Genomic DNA, 27,746 nt, shown 5'->3' on the forward strand with positions numbered 1-27,746 from the left:
AGAATTTGGCCGTTTTTCAGTATTTCACGTCGTTTTTATAATATTTGAAGAATCCTGCAGGAAACCGCTCGGTAACATCCGACCAATTGCTGATTAGATCCAAAACGCACCGGACGCAGCCGATTCATTATTGATCGTAATTTGCATAATTTATAATAATAATAATAATAATAATAATAATAATAATAATAATAATAATCTTTATTTATATAGCACTTTTCATACATTAAAAACTGTAGCACAAAGTGCTTTACATATCAGTTTAAAAATCAGAACCGCCCCCCACCCACACCCACCCGCACACACACACACACACACACACACACACACACATATACATGCAAACCCACAAGCTCACACATACTTAAGAAGACTGACTGAGCACGGGTAGACCAGAACAAAAATGTACAAGTAAAAGTAAAACATCAATTTAGGAGGCGCTGTCTCAGGGAGCCATCTGCACCAGGAGGCAGCCGCCGACCCCGGCGACCAGGCACCAGCAACACAGCCCCGCATCCCAACTAGTGGGAGAGGGCCAACTGGGACCCCCACCCACCAGAAAGGAGCGGACCCCAGTGAGAGAAGGCGCCACAGCCCCCGGAGTCCACAGCCGCCCCCCGGCATGGAGGGCTCCCTCTGATGAAACACCGGAGAATAAGAAACATTAAAAAGATATAAAAATATTATTCGGTCGCGTGACCTCAAATTCCCGTCTGCTTGGTCTCAAAAGGCGGACACAGAAAGAACGTCATCGAAATGTGAGAAAGAAATGGGGGTGGATGGTTTGTTTGTACACAAATATGGCGTGTTCTCCAAAGCCGATCTGATCGGCCCGTGGCACTTTACAGGTTGTTTTCGTAAAGCCGATTTAATCAGCCCATGGCACTGAAAGTGTTAATAGGTTTAGTGGATCAGAAGTTATTAAACATTTTAGATCAGTAGACGATTTCGGTTGTTTGGGTCTTTATGAGATAAGTAAAGTCAAATTTTGAATGTTTCCAAAATATGTAAAAATGCAATAATCTAAATTTCTCCAAACTGTGAACAAACTTTGTAGACATCATCCAAAGGAAGCCACATATAAAATTTGAAATGAATCCGACCACTAGTTTCATTGGAGAGGATGTGCGAAGGAATTGCTAATGAAGACGAAGACAGCGCCTTCACAATAGCTCATGACCTATCAGCCGACGAGGTCAAACCGTAAAGGGTGCGTCCATGCTGTTTTCACAGGAGACGAGGCTCAGTCTACAAACCTGCTTTAGATCTTCATTGAGGTAGGTGTCATTGAGAATGAACTCGGGGTAACCGACCTTAGCGAGGACAGCATGAGCCTGAAGAGACACGGAAGACAGAACAGAAGACCGAATGTTTGTTGTTACAGGCTGATCACACAGTTCCATCCATTTAGGAAAACTGAGAGTCAGAGCAAAGACTGAAGGAGATTCAATTCCACTGAAAAGCAACAGAGAGTGAGGTACAGCGCTCATATAATATATTGTACGTATTTTATATATTTATGTATAAATTGTATTTTGTTTTTAGTTCTTATTTTACCCCTTTAACATGTTTTAGTGACTGGTCTGCATGTCCAAATACATACAGGGTGGGGAAGCAAAATTTACAACATTTTGAGGCAGGGATTGAAAGACAGTGTATGACCAATTAGTTTATTGAAAGTCATGAGAATTTATTTGCCACAAGAAAATTGACATAATAGAAAATGTTTTTATTCTATGTGTCCTCCTTCTTTCTCAATAACTGCCTTCACACGCTTCCTGAAACTTGCGCAAGTGTTCCTCAAATATTCGGGTGACAACTTCTCCCATTCTTCTTTAATAGTATCTTCCAGACTTTCTCGTAATAGTTTTGCTCATAGTCATTCTCTTCTTTCCATTATAAACAGTCTTTATGGACACTCCAACTATTTTTGAAATCTCCTTTGGTGTGACGAGTGCATTCAGCAAATCACACACTCTTTGACGTTTGCTTTCCTGATTACTCATATGGGCAAAAGTTTCTGAAAAGGTATGGATAATAGTGTTAGGTATGATTATGACATCAATATATGTTTGGTTTCAAAACAACTGACATAGTTCCTGCTGAGAAAAAACAACTAAATGTTCATTGTAAATTTTGCTTCCCCACCCTGTATGTATTTTTTATTGTATTACGTATTTTGTATTGCTGCCTCTGTAGACAACTACAGTGAACTTTCAGCTTTAATTCAAAGGATTTAAGAAAAAAATTTATCAACTTTTTAGAAATTATAATCATTAAACCATTAAATAAAATCTTTTTATTTCAGAGCCTCAAAAGTAACTTATCTAATTTATTTGTTTTGGTTTTCTGGTTGTATTTTAGCTATATTTGTTTACTTCCTTTTTTTTCCATTAAATTATTTATACATTACATTAAATACGTTTTATTGCTTTCAGGTAGGTAGACGAATTCTGTGGGCGTGGTCTCACCTGGGGGAGCTCATGAATAGTAATGAACTCACACTGACCAGTTTTAACCCTTTCATGCACTGTCCACTCCAGTGGTCAGTTCTTCTCCAGCTGTTCTCTTGTATATTAATGGGTTTTGTTGTTTTAGTTCCATATCAGCCAACACAGTGGACGCTTATGCACCATCCCATACACTGTAATTCAGATCATTACTGTAACTTTACTGGTCTTGATAAACCTGATCTGCAGTTACATGTTTGAGTGTAAACCAATTATTTGTTAGACAAGAAGGGTTTTTTTTGCATATTATCTCCATGAAGTGAGTAATTACTAGCATTAGAATATGTTAAAATGTGAGAAGACATCAGATTAGCTGCATTAAAAATGTTTTTATTTCATTGTTTTCATATCACTTTCTGATATTGGGTTTTAAGCACGTTTCTTTACTTCAAAAATTAAATGCATGGATATTTTTGTAACTCCATAGATAAAAAAAAAAACTCGATCGCATTGTTTTTTTCATGGCTAAACACTGAAGAAAAAAATCTTGACTAAGGTTCTCATAATTCGTGCATGAAAGGGTTAACATGAACAACCTGAAATTTCTTAAAGGTGCCCTGCCACACAAAACCGTTTTTTCTTTCATTTTTTTAAAAAAATATGTTAGGTTCATAGGTGTTTGTGTTATGTCAGGGATGTCAAACATGTGGCCCAGGGGCCAAAACCGGCCCGCCAAAGGTTCCAGTCCGGCCCACGGGATGAATTTGCAAAGCGCAAAAATTACACTTAAGATATTAATAATCAAGGATGTCGAACTCGTTTTAGTTCAGGTTCCACATACAGAAAAACGTGATCTCAACTAAAATAATAGCATAATAACCGATAAATAATGACTCCAAATTTTCTTAGTTTAATGCGAAAAACATAATATTCCATTACACCTATAAATAATGACAACTCCAAATTTTTGTCTTTGTTTTACTGTAAAAACTTACATAAAATTATGAAAATATTAACCCTTTCATGCACGAATTATGAGAACCTTAATCAAAATTTTTTCCTGAGTGTTTTTATTCCTCTTTAGGCATGAAAAAAACAATGCGATTGAAAATTTTCTTCTGAAAAATACATTTAAAAAAATAAAACAAAAATAATTTTAAAAAAAAAATAAAAAAATACATGAAAAAATAATGAAAAAAAAAATCTTATGAACCTATTTTTCATGAAGTTGCAAAAATGTCCACTCAGCTGGACACCACACTTTTAATTTTTAACACACAGAAACATGTATTTACTGATAAATTGTGAGAAAACTATGGGGAGAGCTTGTGATTCTGGGGGTTTATGGTCAGTAGAGATCTACATAATGTTACCGATTCATGTCAGAAAAGATATGTAGTGTCTTAAAACTTTAATAAAGATATGTGTAAAAAAAAAAAATAAATAAATCCATGAATATACATGAGAGCAGCTGTAGAATAGCTGTCCACTGTAGTGACCAGTGTCCATGAAAGGGTTAAAGGACAGTTTGTAGATGTTAAGGTTTTTGTTGTATGCAATTTTACTTTTTTCACACTAAAATAAAGAGAAAAGTTTAGAGTTGACACTATTCATAGGTTATCATATAATCATTTTGCTGGTCCAGAGATCAAAGTGGGCCTAAACTAAACTAAAATGAGTTTGACAGCCCTGACCTAAAGAACATAAGGGTTTACTGACTTTGACCCACAGAAAATTCTCGACCAACTCTTCCGCTTGGACTTCTGCTGTTATGAATACTGTTTACGCTAGCAACGGGAAAATACATCTCGGAGAAGTTATTTTTTGGCAAGGAAACTAGCTTTTAAGTTTTTATAGCAGAACGGGAGGAAATTTAAAGAAACATATGGGACGAAGGAGGCGTCTGTTCTTGCCTTATCCAGCGCTTTCAGCTTCGTCTCTTCATCCATCCAGTCGTTCTCTTTCTCCAGGATGTCCATGAACGCCCAGCGAATGCCGTCAATCAACTCCTCCATCTGGGAGTCATGGAAACACAAGTTAATGCCTGGCACGGGAGCAGAGAGAGAGAGACGACTAAATGTGGACTATAGTAGTGTCCACACCCCGAGAAAGTATTTTAGAAAAAAAATAAACAGACATAAACATACTGCCATAAATGTGCAGAAATGTGGTACAATAGAATAGAATAGAATAGAATAGAATAGAACAGAATAGAACAGAAAAGAACAGAATAGAATAGAGAATAGGATAAGATAGAATAGAATAGAATATAAAAGAAAAGAACAGAATAGAATAGAGTAGTGTGGAATAGAATAGAATAGAATAGAATAGAACAGAAAAGAACAGAATAGAATAGAGTAGAGTAGTGTAGAATAGAATAGAACAGAACAGAACAGAATAGAATAGAATAGAATAGAATAGAGAAACAGAAAAGACAGAATAGAATAGAATAGAACAGAATAGAATAGAATACAGAAGAGTAGAATAGAATAGAATAGAATAGAATAGAATAGAATAGAATAGAATAGAATAGAATAGAATAGAACACTGGGTAGAACAGAAAAAAAAAATAAAATAAAATAGAATAGACTAGAATAGAACATAAAAGAAAAGAACAGAATAGAATAGAGTAGTGTGGAATAGAATAGAATAGAATAGAATAGAACAGAAAAGAAAAGAACAGAATAGAATAGAGTAGTGTAGAACAGAATAGAATAGAACAGAACAGAATAGAATAGAATAGAATAGAATAGAATAGAAAAGAGAAACGGAAAAGACAGAATAGAATAGAATAGAACAGAATAGAATAGAATACAGAAGAGTAGAATAGAATAGAATAGAATAGAATAGAATAGAATAGAATAGAATAGAATAGAATAGAATAGAATAGAACACTGGGTAGAACAGAAAAAAAAAAAAATAGAATAGAATAGAATAGAATAGTACAAAAGAGAAGAATAGAATAGAATAGCATAGAATAGAGAAGTGTAGAATAGAATAGAATAGAATAGAATAGAATAGAATAGAATATAGAAGAGTAGAATAGAACAGAACAGAGTAGGATAAAAGAGAACAGAATAGAATAAAATAGAATAGAACAGAATAGAATACAGAAGAGTAGAATAGAATATAATAGAATAGAATAGAAAACAAAACAAAACAAAACAAAACAAAACAAAACAAAACAAAACAAAACAAAACAATACGTTAGAACAGAATAGAAAAGAATACAGAATAGAATAGAACAGAATAGAATAGAATAGAATAGAATAGAATAGAATAGAATAGAATGGCCTATATTATTATAGTGTGTGTAATGAAATCATACACCAGTCAGTGCAACAATATGAATAAAAAACCAGTACATCAGAAAATAATAGAGCGAATATACAAATTCCGAAAACTAAAAAGTAAAATAAGAAAATAGTTCTATTTGTATTTTACTTTTTGTGAAATTTAAAATTCTGAGTAGAATAAAATACAAATAGACATAAAATATGAAGACCCAATATTAACAGCACAAATAGCCTGCACTGAATGTGTCATTACACCCTCCAACATGATTTAAAGTCATACACACCATGTGTTTCTTGTCCTCCTGGAAATGAGCGTTGACAAAGAGGCGCCCAGTGGCATAAACAAGTGAATTCTCCACATAGTTGACACACTTATCCCAGCGTGGGGTCAGAGAGGTGGTTCCTGTGGTCACCTGGTGGGAGGATGGGAGTCAGAGAGTCAGGGATACAACCTAGAACTGACCTTAATTAATGGGGGAAGATGGGCTGAGAAATTCCACGATTTTACATATTTTAAACTATAACGAAAGGTTAGACATATACCATTACTTATATTCTCATTGTGTTGTATAATTCATTCAGAGCTCCCTCCGTGGGTTTGAAATAGAAAACCTTACGACTCAAAATGACTTAACTTTCCCACGTCTTTAATTATAGATGTGAGAATTTCAGGAGCTTAAACAGGGAATGTTTACATGAATCATAGAAGGTGTTTACATGTTTACCTCATTTAAAGCATGTAAGTATAGAGCACTAAATTCAGGCATAAAGTAGGAATGCATAACATAAAAGCAAAATAAAATTCCATCATAGCCCATAAAGACCCAGTGCTACTTTTGTGGCACTTCCAAAATAGTTTTTTCTCTATATTTGACTTTTTTAAAAGTGATTTATCACCATTTATTATAATATTATCTTCTGCATTTTGCATTTTTTCAGTGAAAATCAAGTATTTTCCTGTATTTAATTCACTGATAATGTAGATGTTCAAAAAAGCTCAGACTAAAGTTGAGGGTTGTTATATAAAAAAACACAGAAAACTGAAGAAAATGTGACTTTTTCAGTAAAATATAAACACTGTCATTGATCCAACTCCATGGGTTTTACTTGCGAATCAATGTTGTAGAAGATGGCGATGTTTCCACGGTAACTATGGAGCCTCTGAGCATCCAAATGGATCATATTTAATGACCATGAAAAGATGAAAAACTGCCTTAACGCCAATTATTTACATGTATTGATGGCATAAATAGATCAACACGTATTAAACATTTTAAATCAGTAGATGGTTTTGGTCAGGTTGCTGTTTGGGTCTTTAAGGGTTAATATTTTATTTTCAATATACAGTATTCTGCAAAAGTCTTGTAATTGTAATGTCTGTAAAACATAATTTAAGTTTTAACACAGGAAATTTTTGTGATATAGCATTAGATCCTGTTGTGATCAAATAAAAATGTGTTTAGTATTTGTGCATATTTCTGGTGTGAATTCCATTTTTCCAGGAAATAATCTTTTAAAAAGAAACAAAACCAATAAAAAAATTGCCTTTTTAACAGTATCGTGATATATCGTATCGTGATTTATATCATATCACCAGATTCTTGCCAATACACACCCCTACAGACATAGTGAAAGGGAATAAATATCACGTAAATGCTATTGTTTACCAACCCGAGCATAGTCCAGGTATCTGTAGAGAAAACGGCGGCTCAAAGTGGTGATTCTGGAAAAAACTGTCCTCCATTGTACGTAGTTAGCTACAGTCCTGAAGAGACAGAGAGGAGAGACTGACATTAATTAAATGCCTATATGTGTAATCTCATTATATGCTGTAATATACTTATAATGAGAGGCCCTGAAGCTCCGGCGTGTGCTCATCACTCTGTGTGTGTCATGTCTAGTTCAATGTGTGTGTATGTGTGTGTGTAAACCTTGGATCCGTCGTGTTAATGAGCTTGAAAAGTTCCTTGAAGTACTGAGGAGCTCGGACGATAACGCGTTCAGAGGAAGAGATGGAGAGCGGCGGGTCGGTCTTAGACTTCATGACAGCTTTTACAAAACCCACCCAGTCGAACTACAACAGAGGGAGGAAGAGACAGGAGTTAGAAAACAAACAAATGTGAAGAGGCAACGTTGTATATTTGCAGACAAATAAAACAAAAATGTATATACAGGAGGTTAAAGTCATTATTACCCCGTCCCCCGAAGCGGAGGCAAGGGGGATTGTTTTTAGTTCTGTTTGTTTCTTTGTTTGTTTGACTGTTAACACTCTAGCAGCAAAACTATTGGTTGAATTCATACCAAATTGGGTTTATAGATCGCCAGTGACCCAGAATAGATCTCATTACATTTTGGGAACTGTAGGTCAAAGTTCACATATTTTATGAATTTTTAAAATCTTTTTTTTTCCCCATTCACTTATGATGGGCAAAATTTCAAATGTCTGTAGCAGCAAAACTATCAGTTGAATTCATACCAAATTGGGTTTATATATTGCCAGTGACCCAGAATAGTTCTCATTACATTTTGGGAAAAGTAGGTCAAAGTTCAAATTTTTAATGAATTTTTTTAATCTTTTTTTTTTCCCCATTTACTTATAATGGGCGAAATTACAAATGTCTGTAGCAGCAAACCTAGTGGTTGAATTCATACCAGATTGGGTTTATAGATTGCCAGTGACCCAAAATAGATCTCATTACATTTTGGGAACAGTATGTCAAATTTCACATTTTTTATGAATTTTTAAAATTTATTTTTTTCCCCATTTACTTACAATTAGTGAAATTTCAAATGTCTGTAGCAGCAAAACTATTGATTGAATTCATACCAAATTTGGTTTATAGATTGCCAGTGACCCATAAGACACGTCATTACATTTTAGGAAAAGTAGGTCAAATTTCAAATTTTTTATGAATTTTTAAAATCTTTTTTTTTCTCACATTTACTTATAATGGCCGAAATATCACATCAATTTTGTTTCAATTTACTTCAAACTTGGCACATATATTGATGAAATTGATATGCTGACATCAGCACATGCATAGACATGATGACATCAGCTGGATTGATGCCAAAATAAGCTACAATACATGCGAGGGGCGGGGTTTGTTGTGCCTGGCACCACTTGTTAAGTCATTTTTATCCTTGCAAGTGATTGACTTGAACCAGATGTAGATTGATAAAATATGAAATAGAATATTAGAAAACAACATCAGTTTTATATAAAATTAAACTCTATGTAAAGGGTGTCAAACATATGGCTCGTGGGCCAAAATCAGCTCGCCAAAAGGCTGAATCTGGCCCGTGAAATGCAAAAATTACACCGATAAAATTAACTATCAAATGTCAAAAACACTTCAATTCAGGGGCCACATTCAGCCCCATTTGTTCTCATTATCATCATAATAACCTGTAAACAAGTGGTGCCAGGCACAACAAACCCTGCCCCTTGCACATATTGTAGCTCATTTTGGCATCGATCCAGCTGATGTCAGCATGTCTACATGTGTGCTGATGTCAGCATATCAATTGCCTCTATATATGTGCCAAGTTTGAAGTAAACTGAAACAAAATTGATGTTTTTATAGACAGTTGAAATTTTGCCCATTATAAATAAATGGGGAAACAAAAAGATTTGAAAAATTCATAAAAAATGTGAACTTTGACCTACTTTTCCCAAAATGTAATGAGATCTATTCTGGGTCACTGGCAATCTATAAACCAAATTTGGTATAAATTCAACCAATAGCTTGGCTGCTACAGTGTTAACAAACAAACAAAGAAACAAACCACAGCTTCGCGGGATGGGGTTATAAGAAAAAAAGTCCAGGCGGATCATTTTAGGCTAAGGGTTTAAAGGGTTAAGTGTTATGAAGTACTAAGTGTGAACTTCCCATGCATTTACGTTACCTGTGGAATGTTCTGTTGCAGGTAAGAAAGTGGGTGTCTGTTGTACATATTCTCACTGGTGCGATTTTCATAAGGAATCAGGATCTGCAAACACAGTAACAAACTAGATGACAACATTACACTGACTTGTCTAAGCCTGTCAGATCATTCCTATACATTAACCACAATATTGTTTTATATCTATCAGACTTAACATCTTTACATGAGCCAGTTTGGTCTCGAAGTCAAGAGCCTTTTCCATCTGGGTCAGCGCTGCTTTCTCCGGAGCGCCCAGCATGACGGCTGTATCCACCATCAAACTCAGCAGGGCTGCACGGTACTAGAGAAAGACAGAGGAGAAAAGAGAGAGTGACACAGTATGTAATGTTTTGTGGTGTATTCTGCAACTCTATTACTGCCAGCAGGCTGTTTTATACTGACATTTACAGACAAATATTAGATGAACGGCAAAACAAAGTGAATTCAAGGCCTACTATAGACTGTATGGTAAGGATTCTTCCAAATGTTGTATGTTGTAAATATGTATATAGTCTGTATAGTTTTTTTTTTCTTTTATATTGATTGTTTTTTTGTTTTGTTTTTTTGCACTATATTCATGCATGTACACGTTCTGCCTTGCACTTTATTCTGTTGCTGCCTTGACCATTGAATTTCCCCATTGTAGGATCAATAAAATCTAATCTAATCTAATCTAATCTAATCTAATCTGATCTAATCTATCTAAACTATTGTAATCTAATTTAATGTCAACTATTTTGAACTATTCTATTCTAATCTAATCGAAACTATTGTAATCTAATCTAATTTAATCTCAACTATTCTAAACTATTCTAATCTAATCTAATCCAATCTAAACTATTGTAATGTAATCTAATTTAATCTCAACTATTGTAATCTAATCTAATCTAATCTAAACTATTGTAATTTAATCTAATTTAATCTCAACTACTCTAAACTATTCTATTCTAATCTAATCTCAACTATTCTAAACTATTGTAATCTAATCTAATTTAATCTCAACTATTCTAAACTATTCTAATCTAATCTAATCTAATCTAATCTAATCTAATCTAATCTAATCTAATCCAATCTAAACTATTGTAATGTAATCTAATTTAATCTCAACTATTCTAATCTAATCTCAACTATTGTAATCTAATCTAATTTAATCTCCACTAATCTAATCTAATCTAATCTATTCCAATCTAAACTATTGTAATTTAATCTAATTTAATCTCACCTATTCTAAACTATTCTATTCTAATCTAATCTCAACTATTCTAAACTATTGTAATATAATCTAATTTAATCTCAACTATTCTCAACTACTCTAATCTAATTTAATCAAATCTAAACTATTGTAATCTAACCTAATCTAATTTAATCTCAATTTTTCTATTCTATTCTATTCTATTCTATTCTATTCTAATCTAAATTAATCTCTAGTCTCAGATCACTTTAATTGAAAATAATCACATTTGACATTCAAGCATATTTCTCTATTTGCATCATAAACTTCATCAACAACATCACAAACAGTTGCTGCTGATTTTTTTTTTTTTTTTTTTTTATCAGATTAATAAAATAAAATAAAAATAAAATAATAAATGTAACTTATACAAAAAAGCGAGACTTAGGAAACATGACTTGATTCTCAAAGATTTTTCAGGTTTGATGGTTTCATCAGCTCTGGGTTTCAATCTGTTTTTAATTTTCAATCGATGCAAATCTGTGTTAACAAGACTATCTGCATTTCAACATCATCCTAAACAACCAAACCTGTCACCTCTCAACCAAATTTCACCGTTACTATGGCAATGGACTATACTGCCTGGTGTCATGTAGAATACTGACCCCATGGAAATCTGACCCCCGGGTCACTTTTCTATATGGAATTGTGACCCGCGGGTCAATTTGCTAGTATGGAAAACTGACCCATCCCATAGAATTTATATGAATATATGAATTTGTACTGTATGGTAATGTTCTAAAACATTTCTGCATCATAATAAGCTGAAGGCGAGACACAGCAGGTGAATAGGGTAACATTTCCTCAGTTGATTACTTCCACAAGTATGAAAAAAAAGGATTACAAGTTTTTGAAATGTGTATGTTTAACCCTTTCATGCACGAATTATGAGAACCTTAATCCAAATTTTTTCCTGAGTGTTTTTATTCCTCTTTGGGCATGAAAAAAAAACAATGCGATTGAAAATTTTCTTCTGAAAAATAAATAAAATAAAAATAATTGTAAAAAATTTTAAAATACATAAAAAAAGGATAATGAAAAAAAAAATTCTTTTGAACCTATTTTTCATGAAGTTGCAAAAATGTCCACTCAGCTGGACACCACACGTTTAATTTTTGACGCACAGAAACATGTATTTCCTGATAAATTGTGTGAAAACTATTGGGAGAGCTTGTGATTCTGGGGGTTTATGCTCAGGGGAGATCTACATAATGTTACCAATTCATGTCAGAAAAGATATGTGGTATCTTAAAACTTTAATAAAGATATGTGTTAAAAAAAAAAAAAAAAAAAAAGAAAGGGAAAAAAACAAAACCAAAGAAAAGAACAAAAAAATCTATGAAAAAAACGAGAGCCCAGCTGTAGAATAGCTGTCCACTGAAGTGACCACTATGCATGAAAGGGTTAATTATACAAATTAGGCATAATCTCATTAAATATGCACAATGTTGCATACATTTTTGGTGGATAGATCTGAACATATGATAAAGTCAGGTGCAAAAATCTTTTTTTATTTTGTTCACACATAAGATGAATAAAAAATTACAGAGGGATTTCAGGATATCTGTTTTCATTACCTTGGAAATAAAAGTATACTGCCCAGAGCCTTAAAAAAAATCAATTTTTAACATATTTTTTGGCTACATGTTGACTACAAGTTTTTGAAATTTGTATGTTTAACTATGTAAATTAGGCATAATCTCATTAAATATGCACAATGTTGCATACATTTTCGGTAGATAGAGCTGAACATATAATAAAGTCAGGTGCAAAATTATTTTTTTGTTTTGTTCACATAAAAGATGAAAATAAAATTACAGAGGGATTTGATTTCAGGATATCTGCTTTCATTACCAAGGAAATCAAAATATACTGCCCATAGCCTTAAAAAAATAAATTTTCGCCATATTTTTTTTATTAAAATGCCACATGAAACAGGCCAGGAATGATTTATTAACAAATCCCTCTGTAAATATCTTCAGAATACTGCTAAGTGTGTAACTGGAAAGTCTGGTGTACACAGGTGCTACATAGACTGAGATGTTTCTACCAGAGTGTGGCAAAAAACTCGGAATTTAAATATTTACATAGAAGAATTCAATGCATTTCTATAGGAAACAATTGTATTACTAGTAAATACTACTTATCACTACCACTCTCACATTCACACCTATGGGTGGGTGGGGTTGATCAAGCCCACATCTACCATCGCCTCTGTAATACCACTGAATACTGATTACCTGCTACTGGATTCTGGTCACATTCTGCACTGTCAGTTCTCACAACTGCATTGCATGATGGGATATTTAAACTATTCATGGTGTCCAGTCAAATATGTATAGACTGAAGATGGAAGATTCTCATCTCCATGTGTAATCATGTCACAGCCTTGGAGAGTCTGATCTATTGGAATGGAGTTCCTGAATGAACCACTATTTACTAAAAACTGTTTATTTTCTAATAATCCAACGAACTGTGATGATCTTTAACGTTTTATTCATAGATTAGCAATTTATGGTGCACTAACATTAATAAAATGATCGTTTTGGGAGAAAAATGTCATTTACAGCAGCTTCCCAGTCTCTTATGAAGCCGAACTATGGAGCAAACACATAACTTTTTGTAGATTTAAGTCAAATTGACCCGTCTTATACTGAATTTGTGTAACTTTGATGGAAAAGTAGTAGGAAACGACATATACTTGGTTAGTTTTAGTGGCTTGCCAAAAAAGCTATTACAGTCTACTCTTGTTAAACCGCCCGCCGTTATACCGCCATTTTCGCTCGCCGCCGACCAAAACCATTGCACAAAAATCCCCAATGCATTATTCCATTAGCTACCGCCATTTCCGCCTATCGCCATCCGCCAGCCCAGTTCCATGCACAAACAACACTTATACCATTGATTTCCCGACCGTTATACCGCCAGCGTGATTGCCATCGAGTACACATAAATTTTAAACAATGCACTGAAACAAACGCGCCAGACGCTGATCGCGACAAGCTACGAGTAGGTCTACGGAACGGCCACCGTTCATTTATCGCAGAACACTCAGTAGGTCAGGATGTCGGGAAGAGGACGTGGGATTAAGCCAAAGCCTCAAGATAATGGGGTGTCATTTCCCGACACGGTATAATAATGCTTAAAATGTTTCCCCACTTTAAATGATCCCTTACAACATAACAGAATCAAGATTTATTTAGAAACGCAATTAGAACGGGTTAACGGAGGCAGCATAGACATCATATAGTGAAGACATGCACATTATGGACGCAACCCGTTGTAACGCCATTTTCGCTATACCGCCAATTTGGCCCTGAACGGAAGTTGGCGGTATAACGAGAGTAGACTGTACAAGGAACTGGGGAAAGACAGAACCACCAACAAAGGACCAATGGATCACAATTATTGAAGAAATATATACAATGGAAAAAATAACTCAAACTGCGACTACAAGAAGCACAAATGGACAAAAAATGGAATAAATGGAGTGATTACAGAACCCGTAATGATGGAGGACTGAATAATGTGGATGTAGTGTCGTGTAGTGTACCCAAGCATGGTCTGTGTGTTTGTTTTTTGTTGTTTTTGATGACTGTATGTCTATAAAATTTTAATAAAAACATAAGTGAAAAAAAAAAGATTCTCAATTTTAGAATGTTCAGCGATGATACGACTGGCTAAATAGTAATAGAGGGAATGCAGATACGTCACTTCCCCTCTAAGTCAGACTGAGTGGCAAAAACAAACCGGCTCAACATGGCGGAGTATAGCAGTAACTACAGCGAGACTGGGAAAAATGTGGAATATAACATGAAATTAAAGACAACTGGACTGGACATGGATCCATACAAGCTACCAAACAACAAGTGGTCTATGAACATTGATATGTGGCCGGAAATCACCTATCCTGTCATTTATATGAACCTGATTTCAACACCGGGAAAATACCCAATGCAAAGGCTGAAAGCATACAAAAGACAAAGAGTTGTTGACATCCTCGTCATCGTTAATTAGACAATTACAGCTGGTGAGGGCTTTCAATTCAACATATTATTGTTTTTGAGGTTTTCTGTCAGTGCAGATGTATTTTCTTGGCGGTGATTTCCAAGGTAAAGGCCCAGCAGTAGTGCTCATAGTTCACTACTGATTTACTGGAGTTGAACCCTTAGTATTGACCCAAGTGAGTGGATGATCTACTGGTACTGTGGAGATTTAAGTAGAGTTAACATCAAATACTTGATACAACACATCTACAACAGCTTTGTGCTAGAGTACCCCCTTATTTGGAAAACTAGGTCAGCCTCAGTTTAAGCTAGTTTACAAATCATGTAGAGCACAAGGTTCAGAATCACACAATTGAAGACAAAAACGTTTCAGTTATGAAATATAGAACTAAATGACAGATGCTAACATTAAGAGCTTTACTAAGAAGTAACGTTAGCCAAAACGATATGTAATTTAAGGTATGATTTTACGCAAGAATACAGCATAAATTAACGTTAGCTGACACAAATCCAGGTTCGTTGCCTGGATTCCAGTGATTTCTACGAATTGCAGCGATCCATCTGCTTCTTCTGTCTTTGGCTTTAGGTCGCCACTAAAACGATAGCTCCGAGTGCTTTTTAAACCTGTTTGTGCAATCAATGGCACAACAGCTCTTCCCCATTTTTAGCTTACCGGCCGACAAGCCGTAAGCTATTGTCGTCATGCAGAGTCTGTCGTCATCTGTCGTCCGTTACAAAACTTTCAATTGTCTTCTCCGAAACTACAATTCCGATTGACTTCAAACTTGGTATACAGCTTCTTTGTGATGATGTCAACAAAAGTTAGTGAAATTATTTGGATCCGGATCTGATTCTGGATTTGGTACCACTTTGAAAAATGTCCCCATTATAAGAGACAGGAAGTGGATCGATGCAATAACTCAGTAAATATAAATGATATCCAGTGTAAATTCCTACAGTCCAGCCCTGATGGGGAGATGACCAAAACATAATGTCCACATGCTGATCAGGATCTTCTTCTGGATCCGGGAACTTACGGAAAATTTAACATGGGCTCTTATGGGGAAAACATTTCAATCGTCTTTTTCTCCGAAACTCCAGTTCTGATTGACTTCAAACTTGGTATACAGCTTCTGTATGATGATGTCAACACAAGGAATTGTAATTATTTCAATCCAGATCTGATTCTGGATTTGGTGCGACTTTGAAAAATTTTCCCATTATAACAGATAAGAAGTGGATTGATCCAATAAATCAATAAGTATCAATGATATCAAGGTGGAATTAGAATTTTTTACAGATCTGATTGGAATATGACCAAAACATGGGCTATTTCTGTAATATAATAAATACACAGAACTGGGTGATAATAAATGGCATCTGGATACATTTCCCAAAGCTTTTAATTTGGCCGGTAAGCTACAGGGCCATTGGTCCTATTTTTTCGATTGTTCTAAAGTTTTCGCAGTATTCAAGCCAAAGCTGCTACTCACCTCCCTCTTTCTGCTACTCAGTGGACGTAACCAAGGCAACTTCCGCTAGCAGTGACGTCATGTGCATACCCTCTATACATGTGATCGGAACTTAAGCTAACTAGCCTCAGGTTAGCCGATACATTCTCATTAACACTGAAACTGTCCAGAATACAACCTTTAACCCCTAGTCCCAGTACTTTTGGTCCAATTCTTTCTGACTGCAGTATACACCATACAATTCACATACTACTGGCTTCACACTGCGGTTTAAGACATGCTAAAAAAATGTTGCATGCTGTTTTAGCCTACTAATTAGGATGCTAGTGTTGAATTTCCGTCTTTCCGCCCTCGTCTTTTCTGACATCATATTTCCAAGCTCTGAAAACCTAACATTTCAATCATTTCAAAACCACACACTCGGCATCTCCTTCCGAATGAGCCCACAGCCCACATTTGGACCACAACCCACCGGTTGAGAAACCCGGCTCCGTAGGCTGTGAGGGAGTTCCACTGAGCCAGTACATACTTTCTGTTTACACTCAATCAAGCTGCTGTTAGTAGAGCAATCAATATTTGTCGCCCCTACAGTTAACCCTTTAAGTGCTGAAGTTGCAATATTACAACAAGCGACAAAACTGAATGAAACAGACCAAAGCTCCTGACAGAGCTGTCAAATTTGTTACCACCACCCACCATAACCCACCCACTCAAATAAGGATATATATTTAACCCTTTCATGCGTGAATTATTAGAACCTTAATCAACCTTTTTTTTTCCTGAGTGTTGTTATTCCTCTTCAGGCATGAAAAATAAAACAATGTGATTTAATTTTTTTTTTTTTAATCAACCTGTTTTTCATGGAGTTACAAAAATGTCCACTCAGCTACACCATGAATTTTATTCTTGAAGCAAAGAACATGTATTTAAAGCACAATATCATAAAGTGTTATGAAAACAGTGAAATGAAACCATGTTTAATGCAGCTAATCTGATGTTTTCTCACATTTTAACGTATTCTAATACTAGTTATTACTCATTTCATGGAGATAATATGCAAAAAATAAATATTAACAATTGATTTCCACTCAAGAACCAATCAAGAACAGCAAAGTTACAATAATGGTATGAAATGCAGTTTATGAGGTGATGCATAAGTGTCCACTGTGTTGGTTGATATGGAACTAAAACAACAAAAACCCATGAATATACAAGATTAAAGCTGTAGAGTAACTGTCCACTGTAGTGACCACTATGCATGAAAGGGTTAACATATATCCTTAGTGTCCAGCCAGGGTCACAGTGCAATATATATTTATCTCTACTGTTTCTTGGTTGGTGACATGCTTGTTTTTATTCTGTATATATATTTACACTTTCTTTTCTTTTAAACTGTTTTGCACTACGCACCACTAGAGAGTTGTCTCTGTTAACCCTTTCATGTATACTGGTCACTACAGTGGACAGCTATTCTACAGCTACAGTTTTCTTATATATTCATGGATTTGTTTGTTTGTTTGTTTGTTTGTTTGTTTTTGCACATATCTTTATTAAAGTTTTAAGACACTACATATCTTTTCTGACATGAATTGGTAACATTGTGTAGATCTCCCCTGAGCATACTCTCACCCCCAGAACTACAACCCCCCCCCCAGTTTTCACACAATTTATCTGTAAATACATGTTTCTTCGTTTCAAAAATTAAATGCAAGGTATCCAGCTGAATGGACATTTTTGCAACTTCATGTAAAATAGGTTCATAAGATCATTTTTCTTATTAGTAGTAGTAGTAGTATGTGCTTTTTAACTTTATTTTTTGTTTTTTATATTTTTTTTTGTTTCTTTATTTATTTATTTTTCATGAGAAAATTTTAATTGCATTGTTTTTTCATGCCTAAAGAGGAAGAAAAACACTCAGGGAAAAAAAATCTTGATTAAGGTTCTCGTAATTTGTGCATGAAAGGGTTAATTTCGTTGTACATATGTATAATGACAATAAAGGCATTCTGTTCTATTCATTAAATGGTGGACATGTACCTCTTCAATCCTAACACCATTCTAGGGCATGTTTCTACTCAAAGTGAAGAAGAAAATCCAGTTTAACCCATAAAGACCCAGAGCTACATTTGTGCCAGTCCCCAAATCTTTTTTTTTTTTTACTCTAGTTTTAACTTTTCTTAAGTGATTTATCCCCATTTGTTCTAATGTTATGCTCAGTATTTTGCATTCTCAAGTTAAAATCAGATATTTCCCTACTTTTAATTTACTGATCAGGATTGATGTCCACAAAAGTTCAAATTAAAGTTGAGGGTTATTACATCAAAAACAGAGGAAAATGGAGGAAATAGGGACTTTTTCAGTTAAATCTCTCATTATGTTAACATAAACCCAGTGTCTCCATCCACTGTCATCGATCAAACTCCATGGGTTTTACTGGTGAATCAATGTTGTAGAAGACAATGGTGTTTCCATGGTAACTATGGAGCCTCTGACCATCCAAATGAGTCATATCTGATGACCATGAAAAGACGACAAACTGTATTTTACACCATTATTTACATGGATTGATAGGATTAGTGGATCAACAGGTATCAAAACTTTTTATATCGATAAAATATTTTGGTTGCTGGTGTATGTTTGGGTCTTTCTGGGTTAATGGCGTGGTCCCGAGCTGGTTCAGTAAAATAAGTTATTGTTGTTTTGATGTTTGTTTAGTATGTCTGTATGTTGATGTATGTTTTAGTTTTGATAGGTAAGAACAGATTTGGCTACTCTGCTGCGTGGCTAAAAAACTACTATAACCCTACTGTGATTTACTTTCCTACTAATGCTTAAGTTAATTCATTTTAAGGATAAGATGACAAAAAAACAAACACACGAAGAAAACAGCCATGTAAATATATTCAAGTTCAATTTTACTGAGGCCGTTCTCAAAATCAAGAACGTAGAGTACGGTCTTGCAAACTCGGCGAGTATGGTCTTGGTAAGAACGGCCCCAGAGAACAGACTTCCAAAACCACGCAAGTCAATCTGTAATTGAACAGCTGTGTACTTGTGAACTTATCTCCCTCTCTCTGCTGTATTTTCTGCCATCTGCTCCCAAACGTATTTTCCTCAAATCACCGCAATGTCACTCGATTTGATTTCAATACGCTTGTACTAGTTCTTACATGTCATTTATACATTTTGCATATTTTTCAAAACTGTAATACATTTCGTCTTTTCAGCCGGACCCAGCTGCCGGCACGAACTGCATCTTGGGAATTATTTCACAAGCCAAGTCTACACGAGTCACCAACCAGTGCATTCTTGGTTTAAGCTAGCTGACAAGAACAACATCCTGGTATTCCATGCGTTCTTGGTTTATGCGAACTTGCAATTGGAACAGAATAGAGCTGCAAACCGATTAATCGCTCAAAGTGATCCAAAAAAATCATTCAAACCACAATTCTCCTGAATCAAAGCTTTGTTTCCTTCATTTCTCTGCTGTTAAACATTGTTCCACTGTTGTGTTTCACACGGACACTTACTGTGACGCACAAAGAAGCTTCAATTCAGGAAAACTGCAATAGAATATTTCCCTTCAAATCAATTCGAATTGATTAATCGAATCGTGAATTTTTCCAATCACTTCAAGCACCTAATCGATTATCGGTTGGCAGCTGTAGAACAGAACTTGGGTCGTGACTGATGACGTTTCACGAGAACGTGAGAAACGGAAGAACAGGCAAGACTGCGTATTGAGAAATGGCCTAAATGTTACAGAATCTAATATGGCCGCTGCTCTGTGATATCACAATATGCAAATTAGATGAGTACATTTACTCCCATCATAAAACTTTGCATCATACACAATATTTTTGCCATTTACAGTATGACTTATCTCTAACCACTTCCAAGATACAGCTTTTTTTCTTTATTTTTTTTACATGTATTTATTGACATTTTCTTCTTGTAACCAAGACAAACAATTTACAAACAAACAACAAGGCACATAGAGAGTATATACAGGGTGGGGAAGCAAAATTTACAATGAACATTAGTTGTTTTTTCTCAGCCGGCACTACAATCAATTGTTTTGAAACCAAACATATATTGATGTCATAATCATACCTAACACTATTATCCATACCTTTTCACAAACTTTTGCCCATATGAGTAATCAGGAAAGCAACGTCAAAGAGTGTGTGATTTGCTGAATGCACTCGTCACACCAAAGGAGATTCAAAAATAGTTGGAGTGTCCATAAGACTGTTTATAATGGAAAGAAGAGAATGACTATGAGCAAAACTATTACGAGAAAGTCTGGAAGATACTGTTAAAGAAGGATGGAGAAGTTGTCACCCGAATATTTGAGGAACACTTGCGCAAGTTTCAGGAAGCGTGTGAAGGCAGTTATTGAGAAAGAAGGAGGACACAGAATAAAAACATTTTCTATTATGTCAATTTTCTTGTGGCAAATAATTCTCATGACTTTCAATAAACTAATCGGTCATACACTGTCTTTCAATCCCTGCCTCAAATATTGTAAATTTTGCTTCCCCACCCTGTACATAAAGAGAAATACAAAATACACACTCAAAGAAACAACTAATAATAATATTATAGAAAGAAAAAAAAACAATCAAATAAATCAGCTATAGCTTTTTGAAATCTTGATATCAAAATTGGATAATTTTGGAAAAAAAAAATCCTAAAGCACAGGTGTCAACATGTGGGCCGGGGGACCAAATCTGGCCCGCCAAAGGTTCCATTCTGGCCCGCGGTATGAAAGTGCAAAAAATTAACCTGAACAGTCCAGGTTGTCCAAATCATTTGGTTCAGGTTTCCACATACAGACCATGTGATCTACAGTCAAAATAAACAACACAATAACCCATAATAATGAAACTACAAATTTTCTTTGAGAAAAATTTTGTGGAAAAAATGTAAGTGAAAAAAATAAGATTATACTGTGAAAATATTTACATTTACAAAACTACTTTTTCCACAATAAAACGCAAATAAATACGTAAAAAAACCCAAAGATGAACAAACCCGAAATGTGCAATTTGAACAATATTCTGCCTGTTACTAACTGTTTTGTGCATTTATGGATCCACTGTGATCTGTAGTTGTGTTATAATAACAGATGTAATATTGTAGAAATTGTTCAAATTTTAGTTCCAACTCCAAAATTTTAACAATATTCTGCCTGTACCAAATATTTATGTAACACTGTGTGTAAATGTACATGTATAATAATAAGTCGGAGGCATAATATTGTTAAACTGCACTATTTTTCAAATGAAATTTCTGTTTTTTCAGGTTCTCCACCATTTTTTTTTGGTAAAATGTAAATATTTTCATAATTGAATTGGGGTTTTTTGTACTAAAACAAAAAGAAAAACTTGGATTCGTCATTATTTTAGGTTAATAAGTCATTATTTTACTGGCCGGCCCGCGTGACATCAAATTGGGCTAATATGGCCCCTGAACCAAAATGAGTTGGACACCCAGTCCTAAAGGGTCACTTTGTCACATTAACCCTTTGAGTACAATAGACACGTCCTGCTCATATATATAAAAACCCGATCGCTGATGTTTCATGTGGATTTTTTGCCCCCTCTTCAGCTATTTTTCACTCAAGCAAAAAAAAAAAAAAAAAAAAGGAATAGCTCGTACAAGATGAGGAATTTTGAAATGACAGGGGTGAAAGATGACGCAGAAAACTCACCGCCTTGGCAGAGGAAGTGTTTGGTGATGTAGTCTTCCTGGAGGGGCAACGACAAGGACGCCTGATCGAGCTACATGAAGACAGAGAGCACAGGTGCTTAACTTCCGCTGCTGTAATAACCACAGCCTCTACTGGTAACTGCCGGTTGTTTTGTATCGTTCGGAATCCAGAGATTACATTTTTTCCTGCACATAAGACTGAAGTTTGATTTTCTACCTAGCAGGACATGACTGCTATTGCAATGTACTAAAAAAAAAGTTCAATTTCCAGAGGTTCTTTTTAGAGTTGTTTTTTTTTTTTTTTCTGTGATTGAAATGGGGAGATATCCCACACTGAGTCATGCATGGTGCAGAACAGATTAGAATTGGATATTCTGTGTTTTATGATTAGTCTGTCATCAGCACTAGAGGTAATTACAGCTAATACCATTTAACCATTTTATTTTCATCCCAATAAATGTCAAACAAAATAAATGAATTAAAAAATCTGCTGCTTTGGCTCAGATATTATGACTTTGATTGCTTAAATGACAGATAATATCATTGAAATGAGACAAGAACATTTATTTGCTTACTAATACATATTATTAATCCTCTTTAATTAATTATGTGGAATGCTGAATGTTGTCCAGAGTATATGATGATTTTTTTATGTGTCTTTTATAGTTTTAGACACTGTTTTTTTTTATGCTGCTTTTTTTTTTTTTTTTTAGATATTTATGCAATCAAGGTTTTTATTTTATATTTTAGCTTTTATACTCTTTATATATATTTAATTTTTTATGGCACCTAGAACGATTGCACTGTTTTTAATTTCGTTGTACCTGTACATGACAATACAGACATTCTATTCGATTATCTATTCTATTCTATCTTTCTATTCTATTCTATTCTAACTATTGGTGAAATACCATTGAATTATATATGGGCTATTTTCTTATTCTTTTTTTTTCTTCTTTTTCTATTTATCTTATTTAGGTTAGGGTTGGATGTACTTATTGTGATGATGATGATGATGTGATTATTATATTATTATTATTATTATTATTATTATTATTATTATTAATAAGAGTAGTATTAGCATTAGCATTATTCGTGATTATATTGTCTTTGGTTCTACTAGAGAAACAGCCAAAATCAATTCAAGGCAAAGTAATCCACATAACCAATTTAATACCTAAATTGATGATGATTATTATTAGCATTATTATTATTAGTAAGAGTAGTATTAGAATTCGCATTAGCATTATTAGTATTATATTTTCTTTGGTTCTACATAGATAAAACAGGAAAAATCAATTCAAGGCAAAATAATCCACATAACTAATTTAATACCAAAATGATGATGATGATCATTATTATTAGCATTATTAGCATTATTATTATTAGTAAGAATAGTATTAGAATTGCTATTTGCATTATTAGTATTATGATGTCTTTGGTTCAACACATAAAACAGAAAGATCAATTTAAGGCAAAATAATCCACATAACAATTTTAATACCTAAATTGATGATGATGATTATTAACCAGTTATTATGTATACTAGTAAGAGCAGTATTAGTATTAGCATAGTAGCATTATTAGCATTATATTTTCTTTGTTTTACACAGGTAAAACAGAAAAATCAATTCAGGCAAAATAATCACATAATCAATTTAATACCAAAACTGATGATGATGATGATTATTATTAGCTTATTAGCATTATTATTAGTTAGTAAGAGTAGTATTAGTATTAGCATTAGCACTATTAGCGTTATATTTTCGTTGTTTCTACATAGATAAAAACAGGAAAATCAATCGAGGCAAATAATCCACATAACCAATTTAATACCAAAATTGATGATGATGATATCATTATTATTAGCATTATTATAATTAGTAAAGAGTGTATAGAATTACATTTGCATTTAGTATTATAATGTCTTTGGTTCTACACATAAACAGAAAAAATCAATTTAAGGGCAAAATCCATCCACATAACCAATTAATACCAAAATTGATGATGATGATTATAACATTATTATTATTACTAGTAAGAGTAGTATTAGTATTAGCATTAGCATTATTAGCATTATATTTTCGCTTGTTTTACTAGGTAAAACAGGAAAAGTCAATTTAACGCAAAAATCATCCACATAACCAATTTAATACCTAAATTGAACTTGTGCACATGTTTATTCTAGATATTTTTTGTATTTTTTTCTGTCCGATCTGATCTTAGACACCATCTAAAGAATTTACAGCTCACCCCGATGAGGCAGAACGTCTACATTACATTTTTTTAAAGACATACTCTGTTATCAGTAAGAATATCTGTGATAGTTTTAACATTTGGAAAATCATTTTAAAAGCTTCATTAAAATTGACTTCATTATTGATCTTGAAAGCCAAATATCACGTAATACAAAAAGTTATTTTATTTTTCATTATTAGTCTAAATTGTAACATCTAACGTTAAGTATTACATTTTACTTCAAATTAATCTAAGTATAAGTGATAATTCTCCTGCTTGTATTACTAATGGTTTTATTTTCATATGAATACTGTGTTTCTATTCATACTTGAGCAGCAGGTTGATGTGGTCTGATTATAGCCTGATTATTTTAGTAAATTTCACCAATTAAAGGAGGTAAAAGAGACGATTGTGAACCTTCTTCTAATACGCCTCCTTAAGTGCTTCTTACGCCTCCTTGTCACATCCTCAAATCACATCTAAACGTCTGTGGGCCGGCGTCTGACCTGATGATGTAGCGTGTTGAGTTTCTGTCGTCAGGGGAGACGTAGAGTCGGATCAAGACGCTCTTGCTGTGCTGTTCCTCATCTCAGCCAGAGTCTTCAGCAGACTCCACTGGGCCTGAGACCACTGGTAATCCCCCCCCAGTCCATCCCCATGACCGGCCACCGAACTCAGGCTGTTTGAGGGTTTTCAGCATCGGTTTGGTGTCCAACTCTTCCAATATAGCTGTGGAGAATAATCACAGAAGATAAGAAGCTGAAATTATATCTGGTAAAAACACTATCTTGTAACATATAAGAAAAATATTTATACTCTTTGTTCTGTTTTGCAGCAACGCAGAGGAAACAATAACACTGGGGTTACAAAAAAATGTTTTTTTGCAAGTTGTCTAGATTTTTTTCAACTGAAATTAGGACCATTTTGCACCGCTAAATCCCAAAATGACATCTGTTTTTCCTCAATCAGGTCAGGTTTTTTTGCTAATTAGATTTAGAAAAATTTGATCTTCTCACAAAATTCATTACAGTTTTGTGACTTTATCGGTTGATTTTTTTATATAGTTCTCACCCAAAATAGGTTTTAAGAGAAAAAAAAATCATTTTCTAACAGAATGTATTTATTATTTATTATGTATTCCCTGCAGATGTAGCAGAATACGTCATTTTTTGCAAGATCTTCTAGTCGAAGCCATTTCATTCACCTGTAATATTAAAAAACCATTAATCATAAATTGACAAAAGTAAAATCTTCAGAACTCGTTTATTGCAAGAAATATGAAAGAATTTTGTATCATATGATGTGAAAATGCCCATAAATGTAAGCAAAATGTTAAAAAGCCAATATGTAGCATAGTTCAGAAAGTTGACCTGATTGAGCAAAATTAATGTGATTTTTGGATTCAGTACACCAAAATTATCCTAAATCAGCTCAAAAAACTTAAACAATAAATTTGTTGTTGACCAATGTAATAGTCCCTTTTTCCATTGACCCTCAAATTGCGCAAATATAACTTGCGCATAAAAATTTTCCAGTTTTCAAAAAAAAAATAAACCAAAAAAAAGGAGAAAAGTAGTGAAAATGGACTTTGTTGACCTCATATGAGAAAAACAAAAGACTCACCAGAACAAGACAGAAAAAAAGTGATTTAATCACATGTATGTCTCTAGTCGCTTTTCCATTGACCCTCAAATTGCGCAAATTAACTTGCACATAAAAATTTACCTAATGGAAAAATGACAATTTCGCCAAAAGTCTGATTTTTCAATTAAAGTTTTTGTGCTGGCAAGAGGTGGTTTTTCGGGCGTAGCGCAATGGTAAATCAGCAAAACTGCAATGGAAAGACCTTTTTTCACAACTAGAGTCAGGTGAATTAAAAAAGGATGTTGACGTACGTTACAAAGAGGGAAGAAGAAGAAGAAACATGTCGCGGTATGTGTGGACACACCAGGAAACCCAATCATTTTTTTAATTTAGTACGAGATAGAAGGGTGATATATAATAATAATGAATATATCTGTAAATCAACACCATATTTACGTTTGTTGCCATGTTTATGGAATGACTTCTCATGTCATCTCGCGATAATAAATAAACAAATCATCGCATTTGTAATTTAATGGAAAACCGACATTACGCACTTCTGTTTTTTTCAGCATTTAGAAATTCAGTAAAGTTTGCGCACATGTCCAATGGAAAAGCGACTATCATGTCATTTATTTGAGATTGCACCTACTCACATGTATTTTGGATTGATTTAAATGATTTCAGAAATGCCAATATTGAACCCTTCATGTAAAATTGAACTTTCAACATGTTTTATTCGGCCTTTCACAAATTGATAAAATAAATCCAAAAAAAGATATTACACTGGTCAACAACAAATTTATTGTTTAAGTTTTTGAGCTGATTTAGGATCATTTTGGTGGTGCTGAATCCAAAAACCACATTAATTTTGCTCAATCAGGTCAACTTTCTGAACTATGCTACATATTGGCTTTTTAACATTTTTGCTTACATTTAGGGCATTTTCACATCATATGACACAAATTTTTTTCATATTTTTGGAATAAACGAGCTCTGAAGATTTTACTTTTGCCAATTTATGATTAATGTTTTTTTAATATTACAGGTGAATGAAATGGCTTCGACTGGAAGATCTTGCAAAATAAGCCTGACGTATTCTCTACATCTGCGGTGAATACACCATTGTACCTACCAGGAATCAAGTCACAAGTTTCATAAAGTGTGCTTACCAATCTTATTTTGGTATTAAACTTGGTGACCAAAATAAAGTTTGGGAGCAGATTGTGAGAAGATCAAATTTTCAAAATCAAATTAGCAAAAAAACCTGACCTGATTGAGAAAAACAGATGTCATTTTTGGATTAGCGGTGCAAAATGGTCCTAATTCAGTTGAAAAAACCTAGACAACTTGCAAAAAACTTTTTTTGTAACCCGGTGTTATCAACCTTTTAGTAATTTTTGCCAAATTTCACATTTATTGCACTAAATTTGCACACCAGCATTTAATGAATTCTGAATGTGCATGGACATAGAAGTCTCATAACTTTGATAATGCTCAGTATTATAGAGATGGACTCTTTATAATAAGAAATTTTAGGATTTCTGCTCCCCTTGCACCTTCACTGTTTAATTATGTCTTGATCAATGTTATCGTTATGGATAAAATAATACTCTACTAATTCGTCTAAAATAAGAAGGGTCAGTTCAAGTGATCAGTGTCTTCAAGGAAAGAAAGTTTACTGGAGCTCCAATAAACGGGTACAGAGCAGAAAGAGGCTGAGGCTGTCTATCTGAGAGTCCCAAGAATCATCTGAGTTTCTGTGTCTTATACCAGAACTCAGAGATAAGTCCTCTCTGAGCACTGGTGAGATCTCAGTTTTACCC

The 27,746-nt window shown here is 34.1% G+C and overlaps 3 protein-coding genes across 3 annotated transcripts in view; 1 reads left to right on the forward strand and 2 right to left on the reverse strand.

The window, feature by feature from the left end:
• ptchd1 (patched domain containing 1) overlaps window positions 1-27,746 on the reverse strand; it is a 150,105-nt gene that overhangs the window by 114,377 nt on the left and 7,982 nt on the right. The gene's annotated exons all lie outside the window — the stretch shown is intronic.
• LOC115411066 (phosphate-regulating neutral endopeptidase PHEX-like) overlaps window positions 1-27,746 on the reverse strand; it is a 68,140-nt gene that overhangs the window by 29,354 nt on the left and 11,040 nt on the right. The window contains exons 3-11 of the mRNA XM_030123007.1: window positions 24,999-25,065; window positions 22,100-22,169; window positions 9,858-9,974; window positions 9,656-9,739; window positions 7,678-7,820; window positions 7,418-7,511; window positions 6,031-6,159; window positions 4,364-4,465; window positions 1,257-1,334 (exon numbers count right to left, since the gene is read on the reverse strand). Coding sequence (XP_029978867.1) covers window positions 1,257-1,334; window positions 4,364-4,465; window positions 6,031-6,159; window positions 7,418-7,511; window positions 7,678-7,820; window positions 9,656-9,739; window positions 9,858-9,974; window positions 22,100-22,169; window positions 24,999-25,065 — 884 coding nt within the window. The remainder of the gene's footprint in view (window positions 1-1,256; window positions 1,335-4,363; window positions 4,466-6,030; window positions 6,160-7,417; window positions 7,512-7,677; window positions 7,821-9,655; window positions 9,740-9,857; window positions 9,975-22,099; window positions 22,170-24,998; window positions 25,066-27,746) is intronic.
• Window positions 1-27,746, forward strand: part of LOC115411252 (E3 ubiquitin-protein ligase TRIM21-like) — a 109,124-nt gene that overhangs the window by 20,895 nt on the left and 60,483 nt on the right. The window lies entirely within an intron of this gene.

Source organism: Sphaeramia orbicularis, chromosome 20, assembly GCF_902148855.1.
Source record: "Sphaeramia orbicularis chromosome 20, fSphaOr1.1, whole genome shotgun sequence".
Classification (NCBI taxonomy): Eukaryota; Metazoa; Chordata; class Actinopteri; order Kurtiformes; family Apogonidae; genus Sphaeramia; species Sphaeramia orbicularis.